Raw genomic sequence first — 11,069 nt, 5'->3', positions numbered from 1 at the left:
GGGGATGGAACACGAAACCGCTCCCTCAGTCTTCTATGTAAGTGATAAGCGCAAAAAACCCACGCTGATAAACAGGGGGGGAAAACCCAACAGCACAGTTTAACTATTTCCTTTTCTGTCCTCACGTTAATAACTTTGCCTGACCGTAAGAATTTGCTTGGCAGTATATATTTCAGCTCCTTAACCCGAGGGGCACCTGAAATATAACAGTATAGCCCCGTGCTCACGCTGCAGCCACATCAATTTGCACTTGAGTTCTAGTTTGTACAGAATAAAATATTTTTTTAACAGGGAAGCAATGCATAGCAAAGCATGTGTGCTATGATCCCACCTGCCAAGGTATGGATGCCAGCTCCACTCGATCTGGTTCTCAGCCTGCTCCAGCACTACAAAGTTATCCCAAAAGAACTTGCAGCCTTCCCCTGTCCCATCTCCAACCTAAAAGATCCCTAAGGTGAAGCAGCTTTTCCAACTGCCTGTTCCTTTGGGAATAGACAGCTACAGAGGGTATGAGCTGAGATCCAGACGTGTCCTCAATGTTTGCTAGGACTGCCTGCACACATGACCACTGGCAGGAGGATCTCCCGACAGCACCGTGCTGAGCTGGCTGCAGAGCCTGTTGGCATAACATGAAGGGACAAGGAGCATTGCTCAGGGCTTAAAAAAATAGTTACAACCTGAAGACAGCACACATGCAGGTAATGGCAGGAACCAACCTGGAGCAGGCTGTGGGGGAGTTTGCTGTAGTACATGACCCACTGTGCTCAGGACAGCCATGTGTCACTAACCCTTTAGTTCACCTCAGCATCCAAGGCCATGAGGGAGGGATCTGTGCTGTGGGCTGGGTTACTACTCTTCCTTATTACCCTCACTTCATCACACAGAGGTGCAGCCAGGGAGCCCAGCTCCCATGAATCTCCAGCTCTGGACACTCAGCAGAGGTGGGAGCAGTAGATGGTGAGGAACGAGAGCACACAGACTGGGTGCAATGTGCAAAGAGTGGTCCATACCATGACATCTGCCAGACAGGACTGACAGCCTCAGCAGCACAAGATGGCCAGAAGTACTCCATGCCCCCTAACCCTCTAAATGCCACCTGTGTTTGTGTGCATGTGGCCATGACCTCTATACCTCCTTCCAGATAAAGCAGCCACCACAAAGATGCTTTCAAAACCAGCTTTCTGTATTGTGGCTACAAACATTGCTCACTCACCTGTTAACTTCCTCTCCAAAAAAGCACAATATGCTGAGCTCCTTGTTATCATACCCCTCAACACATACCCCTCCACCAAAAAATCCCCTTGAATGGCACAGGACAGTGTTTTCCCTTCCAGGGAAGTTCTGCTGTGATAGGATAGAGTCAGTCTGCCTGGCCCAGGGACCACACACATTGTCCATCCAAGTCACACCTGCATGCACAATCCTTCAGGCAAACTGCTCTTGGGCTTCTGGAAACAGAAGAGAAAATTAAACTCAACCCTAATGCACTTTTCAACCTCGAGAACAAATTTATGTGACTTTACTGATTACATTTTCTAAGTGCATTGTGTAGATCCACCTCCTTCCTCACACACACGGAAATGTTCTGAGACTGTATCTCAAGAGAATGAGAGGAAATGCAGCCATAAAAATCATAATATGGTTCTGTAAACTCATGGCCATAAAACAACTGCCTTCCTTTTGCCCTTCAAGTGTTCCCTTTCAAAACACTGACATTCTCCTCTCTGGAATAATGCAGAAAATCCAGGGGTATATGACTCTCACAGAGAGCAACAGACAAATGGGCCCAGAGAACAAAAATGCATCACTGAAATGTCCTTTCCTGAAACTTCACTACAAGGGAGAGAAGCAGAAGCAAAATAAAATGCATGTTGAGAAACACATTTGTTCTGGGCAATGAATTCTCACATTCAAGGTGTGTCAGTTGCCTTCTCCATATAAAAATTACACCTGGCAGACAAACAACACAGGCTGGCCACCACTGTTCCTAACCTAGTGCTCAACAGTGAAGGGTTACCTAACCCTCTTGTTGAAAATAAAAATAAACAGCTGTCAGTTACCAACACGACACAAACATGCTGGAAGTGGAATGGAGTGTCCAAATACAACACATTTGGAGGGTGAGGGGAATCACACTTTTACATGGTGCATCAAGAAATGTCTAGATAATCTTGAGAAGGCCACACACAAGGCTCTTTAGACAACTCTTGGTCATAAATTGTATTGCACTCATCAGGGAAAGAGATTGTCCAGCCAAGCTCAGCAGATTTTAGAGAGCTTAGAGCAGAATTCTCAAGCACAATGAAACTTTTAAGTAGAGTTTTAAAAAATTGCAACTTCCGAAGTCCATTCAGTATGCTGAACTCTTTGGAAAAACACACCTGCACACCACGTGGGTGGAGGAAGAGGAGTGGCTGAAAATTTTCATCCCACAGTTTGAGCCACTTAATGGTGAGTTATTCTGGAAAAGTGTGCTCTTAGCCTTACTGTCCCTTCAGCAAAGGTGACCTCAGAACAAATCCTACCTTCCTGTCAAGAGGGAAATGAACTCCAGCAAAGATCATTCAGACAGCACCACCCTTTGCACACCAGCTGGTAAAATACAGCTCACCTAAATAAACAGCTTCCTGTTTTAGGCAAGGATTCCTGGGAAGAAAAAACAATACCCTCCTAGACAGCTATTGCTTACGGAAAGAGTCTGTGGCTAAATAGGGCATTCTTTTTCTACACTTCTGATAAAGAAGCGACCACAATAGTTTCATGTGATCTGGGTACAGCCTCAAGCCATCGGCTGTGTCCTGGGCATATCGCCACTTCTCCTTCCACCTGCTGCTCTTCACAACACGCAGGTGTCACACACAGAACAGTCATTGGTTAAAAAGGACATTCTAACCAGAAGTCAGGCGAGCAGCACCCACTGTGGCACCCTAGAAAGTATGATCTCTGTGTTTCGACATCCTTTTTCCCTTTAACACATGTTCCCTTCACAGCTGTCTCCAACTTTCTGTTTAAACTAAAGAGGAAGAAAAGGGAAATTAAGAATGCTGTTTAATTCCCCAATACTGTTTGCTTTCCAGCTCCACTTTAAACCTTATTGCACAGAGCAGGGATGTGGGCAAGGCACCCCATAGGGAAAATACCCTCTTTCCCAGGAGAAGGACACAGTCCCCTATGCTGGAGCAGCCTGGAGAGGAGAGAGAGCCAAATCAGGGGCAGGAACAAACAAACATGACCATGAAAGATGCCCTCACAAAGTCAAGCAGGAAACAAGTTCACAAACTGGGCTGCAGTTGAGTCACAGCACAAATGTCCTTCTGCCCCAGCACTTCCCCATGTCCATGTGGGTGCTCTGCCCGCCCAGGGCAGGAGGGAGCCTCAAATCACACCTCAGGCTCGGCTGCTGCCGTGCCCATTTGATGCCTTCAGTCACAGGGCAGCAACCAAGCAGGGAGGAGCCTTGAATTCCAAAGCAACTCAAGTCAACACCTCCCAAAACACTAGCTTGTGTCTTGTGATACCATGGACTTCTGGATAAATTAGATATTTGGCTGTGGAAAAACACCCAGCAATAATACCAACAGCCCTACCTTACACTAGCTTGGAGTTTTAGTCGGCTTTGTCTAAACTGCCAAAATTTTTGCTGGCAAAGGAAAGTTAGTCCTATAAAGGACTATAAAAGAAAGAGGTAAGTGAGAATTAATATCTAAGTGATGGCTAGCCTGCCTCTGAGAGCCAAACACAGCAGATTTCAGGAAAGGAAACCAATTTTTACCAAGAATTAACAGAGGAAGTGCCGAGTGTCACAATTTATGCTCAGCAATGTGCTGGCAGCAGACAGCCCTGACAACTCTGGGATTTTCCCCTCTTCATTTCTGCACTGACTAAGGCTGGAGCTTCTGCAAAAGTAAATTCTCCAAAGGCCTAAGTGAGAACTCAGCAACAGTGGCCCACGTCCACCACGCACATGCCTCTGCCTTGCACAATCCTTCCTAGGAGATGGTCCGGGAACAGGGAACAAAATGTGTCAAACCTGGCTCAGCACAGAAATTCACAGAATGAGGAAAGGAAAACATACAGGAAAGCTGCATAGGGAACTTCCCATAACAGGCATGGAAAAAACGTCATGAGAGTCTGTCAGAGATCATAATCTGAGTTCCCATAGCCAGCATATTCCACACCCACGACTGATGTGAGCCTACCACCTCCCACAGAAGCTGGATTCCCCTTTTTATTCCTCCTCCTCTCTTTTCCAGGTGAAAACGGCTCTTGTGGCCTTGTGGCAACTCCCCTGTCCACCAAAACAGCCCGGGGATGCCTCCTCTCCTTTTTCCAGCATAGATCTTATCTCCAAAATGCTCCGTTGTCCCACACAGCCTTGGGGATTTTGCTGTTAAGTCAGTGGCAATTCTTATACCTGAAGCCAAGCAAGCAGGACGGCTCACAGGGAGCCCCAGCAGCCAAGAGCTGATCACAGAACGGGTACAGTGGAGCACGAAGGTCTGTGGCACCTGGCCATTCCATGAGGCTGGATAGAAGAAATCAGCACGCACCAGAAGAAACCTCTCAAAAGGAGCCAACCCAGCCCTGTAACGGAAAGGTGCTGCCAGGGCATACCAGAACTCAGAACAACATCCTGGTACCCGATGGCCTAAAGCTAAAATGAGCACGGCTGGGGAGCAGCTGCCAAGAGCCTCAGCGCCTACGGAACTGGCCTAGAATTGAAAGGAAATACCCGGGGACAAGAATTTCTTGTATGGTTGGTATTTGTGATAAGTTCAAAAAAAAAAAACAACTAGAATCATGTGTTAATCTTATTAGTCACTTAAGAAATATAATCAACACTTCTGTAAGAAAAAATATAAAGCATAGAGAAGAAACTAAAATTAGGAGAAGCTGTTTTCTGCAATGTTCAAACAGGAGGGGGAGATGTTGGAGTGAAAGCTCCTCTGGACTCAGGCCCAGAGGAAAGCTAAAGCACAGCTCTGTATATCTTTAATTTTTTAAACAGCTCTTTTGTAGAGCCTGATCCACCAATTTTTAGACATTTCTCTAACCGCACAAGAGCAAAGTTAAAAGAAAATCCTCCAGTGTTAATTAGAAACCCAGAAACAGGGCAGATTGATCTTTAGCAAGGGCTGCTCAGCCAAGTTACTGAACACACTGACACCAGTGCGGATGGGCAGGGACAGGGGCTGGGGAAGCCTTATCTCCAAAATCCTCTGCTGTCCCACTCAGGCTTGGGAATTTCACTGTTCACCCAGTGACAATTCTCATACCTGAAGCCAAGCAAACACCGCGGCTCACTGAGGCCACCAAACCGAGCCCCCGCAGCCAAGAGCTGATCACAGGAGGGGTACAGCAGAGCACGAGGGACTCTGTGTCTTTTGAGCAATTTTTTGCTAACTTTCTGAAGGCACCGACCCAGGGCAGGGGACAGGGCTGGGGACGCCCTGGGCAGGCAGATGTGAGAGAGGTGCTGCTGGACACTGGGCACAGAGGGCCGGCGGGCGGGGGTCTGGGGTCTTAGCTGGGAGTCGTGGGCAGCGAGCGGGGATCGGGATCGAGCGGGGATCGGGATCGGGATCGGGATCGAGCGGGGATGGGGATCGAGCGGGGATGGGGATGGGGATGGGGATGGGGATCGAGCGGGGATGGGAATGGGGATGGGGATCGAGCCGGGTCGCGGGCAGAGCGGGGGTCGGGATCGGGATGGGGATCGGGATGGGGATGGGGATCGAGCGGGGATCGGGATGGGGATGAGGATGGGGATCGAGCGGGGATGGGGATGGGGATGGGGATGGGGATCGAGCCGGGTCGCGGGCAGAGCGGGGGTCGGGATCGGGATGGGGATCGGGATGGGGATGGGGATCGGGATGGGGATCGAGCGGGGATCGGGATGGGGATGGGGATGGGGATCGAGCGGGGATCGGGATGGGGATGAGGATGGGGATCGAGCGGGGATGGGGATGGGGATGGGGATGGGGATGGAGCGGGGATCGGGATGGGGATGGAGCCGGGTCGCGGGCAGAGCGGGGGTCGGGGGAAGCGCCGGGTCCTCCCCCGCGCCAGGGGGCGCTGTCGCGCGGCGGCGGCGGCACTTCCGTCGCGGGCGGCGGGCGGGCGATGGCGGCGCAGTTCCGCAGCTACGTGTGGGACCCCGCGCTGATCGTGGCGCAGATGGTGCTGCTGCAGGCGGGGTACTACAGCTCGCTCGGGCTCTGGCTCGCCCTCCTCGGCACCCTGGGCAGCACCGGGCCCTCCCTCCAACAGGTCTTCAGCGACGAGGTGAGGGCGCGCCCCGGGAAGCCGCCGTGGGCACAGGCCCCTGGAGCGGGGGGGACTTGCTGGGGCTCTCCTGGGGGACAGACCCCGCTTCCGTGTGGGCATTCCCGGTGTTAGGGACAGCCCCCTGTCCAGGGAGCACCTCGGTGTGGGCGCAGAGCTCCCCTACCCGGTGTAGCAGCCCCCCAACACATAGACCTGCTGTCCCGTGTAGGTGCTCCAGTTTGGAGGTAGAGTCCTCCCTTTGAATAGGTGGTACCCCGGGGTAGAGACAGCACTTCGGTGCATGGTGGGCGATAGCCCCCATATAGAGACAGACACCCTGTACAGGTGGTACCCCTGTGGAGAGAGAGCACCTCGCTCTGTAGGTGATACCCCTTATAGAGACACCCTCCCTCGGTACCCCCAGTATAAAAACAACTCCCCCACCCCCTGGAAGCAACCCCAGTAGGGACACACACCCTCCACCCCCAGTTTAGGTGGTTCCCCTCAGCACAGAACCAGACCTTTCCCTTCCCATAGGTGCCCCCAGACAGACACACATGTCCAGCTCCTCGTGTAGATCCTGATCCATGCAGGGCTGCACCACGGGAGATTTCAGGCTGCGATTGGTGCCGCGGGTTCCTACTAATGGTCCCATATAGATTTTAGGCTTCTCAACCCCGCCGGGGAGGCTCTCCATGATGGCTTTCATCCTCAATGCACTCACCTGGTAAGTCTGCAGCTAGCTGGAGTACCTGCGTTTTGTCCTTTTGTACCATTAAGCTAAAGAATTCAGTGTGATGTACTGCCTCTCTCCAAACATCTCCCAAAATCCCTGTGCCTTTTTAAGCATGTCTGCTGAGGGCAGTTGGGATCTGCTGACTCTTGGCTTTCTAGAACCCGGAAAAGTCATTTCACTTCATTGCCTCAGTTTCCCAGCTGGGAATGAGATTTGCTTCTGTGGGAGATTTTACTAAAAGTTAGAATTAATGTATCTCAGCAAACACTGATCTATAAACACTAATGTATTTTGCTACTGCACAGAGATTACTAGGAGAGATAGTCTAAAAATTCCTGCCTGTTCACTGCACTAAAATCTCATTTTCCTGCCATCATGTAATTAAAAAGCTGTAAGCCTGTAAGTCTTGCTGCAGCAGCCAGGAGAGAGGTCAGAAACAACCTATTTGGAAAATATTTGAAGAAGTTTTAAAACCACTACATAATCAGCTGCTGATAGCTCTTGCTGCACCCCCTTTTCCATAGGTCTGGTGGAGTTCACTAATCTCTTGTCTTTACTTTGCAGTGCTCTGGGCTTGCTGTACTTCATCCGGCGAGGGAAGCAGTGCCTGGATTTCACCGTCACCGTTCACTTCTTCCACTTGCTGGGCTGCTGGATCTACAACTCGCGCTTCCCCTCGACGCTGACGTGGTGGCTGGTGCACATCGTGTGCACGGCGCTGATGGCGGCCATCGGGGAGTACCTGTGCATGAGGATAGAGCTCCGGGAGATCCCCCTCAACTCCGCCCCCAAATCCAACGTATAGACTGGCTCTGGCAACACCATGCTGCGTTATGTCATTGTTCCCAGCACAGTGCATCCAATGCCTCAGAATCATCCCTGAAGAAGCACAGCAGGTCTGTTTAGACTTTATGATTAATTTTTTTTTTGGACTTCGGTGACTGCATGAGCGTGAGCATCTCCTCTGGCATCAGCTGACAGCAGGGGAGGAGCAGATGTTTATTTTGTTAACACAAAGTATTAATATGACTGTATGGAGAGCGTGCCCTTAAACTCTTCACTCATGAGACTGTTAAAAGCCAGGTAGCAAAACTTGGTGCGTGAGGAGCATTTGGAATTTAACGATGTGGGAGTGCCCTGAATGGATAACACAGTGGTCAGCTCTTCTTGCTGGAGCTGGCATGGTGAGCAGTGGGGCTGGGAGCTGCTGCTTCCAATCTGTGACTTGTTTGGGCCTTGCCTGGGAAGAGTCAAGGAAGTGAATGGATGGGGAGAAAGAAAATAGTTGTACTTACCTGAATCACCAGCTGCGACACTAAATAACCTGTACCGTTAGATGGGTTTGTTTGCTGTTTCCATGTTTGATACACAGAGGTGACAGACAGCAGTTTGCTGAAGAAATCTTTTGTAATAATTAAAATATAATGTTGCTGTGAGTGTTACGGCTCTCCTGAGAAGCTGAGCACTTCAAGAAATACCACGAGTGTCTGTATCGTGGCAACAGAAGGATGCAGGCAGAGAACACTTGGCTGGGAGGTGCCCATTGTGTGGGGCGCATAAAATTTCCTACAATAAACATTTCATACCTCTGCTCTGAAAGGACGGTATAGAGTGCTGTCTTGGGAAGTCAGCTGGCATAATCCCATTTCAGAGGGAGTGTCAGCAGTCCAGGATCTCCACATGTCCAGCCTGAGCCTGGAGCTGTCCTGGGGAAACTTGCAAAAGTGTCCTGGAGCCATGATGCTCTTCTCCCTTGGATGGGCCTTCCTGTCAGGCTTCAGCAGTCTAGCAACAGATGTGGCCTGGTCGAGGTGATGTTAAGTAAGAGACTGCTGTTATTTCTCAAAATAATAGGATGTGCCTTTATTTAGAGGCCCTTCAAATAAACTTCAGCAGGCAGGGACACCCCCATACTGCTGAGGGGCCAGACCTGCGTGGTTCCTCTGGATCCACAGCCCCAGCAAACAGCCCCACATCCTGCCTGATTTCCACTGAGGGATGACCACATTGTGCAATCCCAAATGAGGGCAAAGCCAGGTCTAGAGACAGATTTTTCTCCTGTGCAGCATCTTGCTGCAGGAACTTCCATTTGTATGTTAATATTTGTAAGTTTCAATTTGCATAAGTTATTTGTTAATTCAGTTTGTTGAAAAGTGGTGGGATGATGTGAGACTGAAGTTGATAAACTCTTTGAAGCTGCTCTTTTGACTTTTGTTACTGGGGAGCTGACCTGTATTTCAATCCCTGCTCTCACACTCAGACACTGTAAATTGGGGCAGGATGACATCCTGCTGCTTTACATACTCGGCAGGTCTCCAGAGGAGGATTTCTGTCTAAACAAATGTAACCAGCACTTTTTATATTGGGGGATTTCACCAGGAGCCCTTCCTGACCAAAGCCCTTGTAAGCAGAGTTTCAAACAGCAGCAGCCTTTCAGAGGGAAGAGTTTACACAAGTGTTTTTCTGGGCAGGAGTCAGCCTGGAGGGCCCCCCCGAGGTCACTTCCTAGGGCTGCCCCTGCAGCACAGCAGTCCATCCCTTCTCAAAATCTGCTCATTTTTCATGTGCAAGGATACTTGCCTTTCTCCCAGTCACTTCAGCCTGGATATAAATTGGTCTCCAGTAGGTGCCAGTATCTCCCTCAGAAAGGAGCAGGGAGTGTGCATGTGGATGGGATCAGGGCGTGGAGCAGAGGGCAGCGCTGCCTCGGGATGACAAGCGCTGGCTCGTTGTTAGTCATGTTTTAAGACTCCTTCAGGGTCATTTTTGTCCTCTACTGCTTTTTGGTGCTATTCTTGAGAGAAAACGTCCCAGTCCTGCAGGGACAGGGAAAGTTTGCAGGTTTGCTTCAAGGTTTAATACCACACCAAAGTGTGGTGTTGGACACAGGAACTCCTGTGTTCGGGGCTGTTCTTGAGGCATGCAGGAGCTAAAGATTAATTACAGTGAATTTGAGAGCAAGGAGACAAAGCCACATTTTTCCAGCTGCTCCCAGAGTTGCTGTGGGTCTGTATTAACAGAGCTACCACCTTTGTTCCCCTGCAAAAACAAAGGTGAAGACTTTGGACTAAGAAACACTTAACCTATTTCTTTTTGAATACACAAGATATGCTGTAACTGCTTCAGCAGCTTCCCGGGGAGGGGGATGAAGTCTGGGGACAGCTTTGTACCTGGCTAAACTCAGAGCAAGGTCATGAGAAGAATCCTTGACAAACGGGGCTTGAACCCTGAGGCTGCAGGACATCCCAGGAGCTGCACTGCATCAGCATGAAGTGTGCTGTAGGATCAGACATCTTTGTGAAAGGCTGCTGACTGCCTAGGAGAACTGAAGCTGTATATTACTTTTTTTTTTTTAAAGGACTTCTACTGTAATTGTCCTAGTCATAGAGGAGGTTCTGCTAAAAATGAAATACTGATTGAGGAAACTCATCACTCCCATACTGTGAGACCTAGTTTTCTCTCACATGCTTTCAGTCAGATTTAGAAGCACCTTTGGCTTTAAAAAAAAATCTGCTGCTCCATACCAGAACAGTGGCAGATGGTCTTTGTTTCTTAATGAATCTTTGGGGTTTTTTTGTGTGCAGTAGTGGAGGGATTTGCTTCCAGGGAAGGTATGTCCCAACACCTGCTCTTCTCAGAGACGGTGGCAGTGGCAGTCATCCATTTGCATTCATGGTTTTGCAAAAAGAAGCTTTCTTGCAGATCTGATACTTCTACCTTCCCTTTCCCCAAAGCTGTTTCAACGTAGAAAATTTTAAGAGAGGAATTGCCAAATTCAAAGAGAAGGCAAAGGTTGTGGGATTTTAGGGGACTGTGCTTATTTCTTTTCCTAAAGGCATTAAACAGCTGTTCTAAACAAAGAACAGGTACAGGATTTGGAGCCAAAAGACTCCAGTCTTGGTTGTACGTGACTCCCCCCGCTTCAGCTCCCCCAGCCACAAGAGATAACAGGGGAGTGGGGAGTGGGATCAAACAGCAAATAGTGCTGTTGGAGTGGAGGAAGAAGAAAAAAATGAAGCATCTGAGTGGTTCACTCCAGGTTTTACCATGCTCTGCTTTACCCTTT

The 11,069-nt window shown here is 49.5% G+C and overlaps 1 protein-coding gene across 2 annotated transcripts; it reads left to right on the top strand.

Moving 5' to 3' along the window:
• The first annotated feature begins 6,088 nt into the window (after positions 1-6,088).
• On the top strand, positions 6,089-9,203 carry SYS1 (SYS1 golgi trafficking protein). Of its 2 annotated transcripts, XM_032126793.1 has the most exons (3): positions 6,097-6,285; positions 6,927-6,994; positions 7,568-8,443. In XM_032126793.1, exons 1-3 carry the CDS (start codon positions 6,124-6,126, stop codon positions 7,806-7,808), a joined length of 471 nt encoding a protein of 156 aa, XP_031982684.1. In that variant the 5' UTR covers positions 6,097-6,123; the 3' UTR covers positions 7,809-8,443. The 2 variants fall into 2 exon arrangements, with proteins under 2 accessions (XP_031982683.1, XP_031982684.1); XM_032126792.1 differs by lacking the exon at positions 6,927-6,994 and having other exon boundaries at positions 6,089-6,285; positions 7,568-9,203.
• Positions 9,204-11,069: the final 1,866 nt, after the last annotated feature.

The sequence above is a fragment of the Corvus moneduloides genome, chromosome 17 (assembly GCF_009650955.1).
Source record: "Corvus moneduloides isolate bCorMon1 chromosome 17, bCorMon1.pri, whole genome shotgun sequence".
Taxonomy (NCBI): Eukaryota; Metazoa; Chordata; class Aves; order Passeriformes; family Corvidae; genus Corvus; species Corvus moneduloides.
The sequence above is the reverse complement of the archived record's forward strand: the minus strand, read 5'-3'. Positions and strand labels throughout refer to the sequence as shown.

Excerpts from the sequence above, each read along its gene's own strand:
- SYS1 (XM_032126792.1), top strand. The coding sequence starts at position 6,124 with ATGGCGGCGCAGTTCCGCAGCTACGTGTGGGACCCCGCGCTGATCGTG. Across the intron at positions 6,286-7,567 it reads AACAGGTCTTCAGCGACGAG|TGCTCTGGGCTTGCTGTACT; the intron begins GTGAGGGCGCGC and ends TTTACTTTGCAG.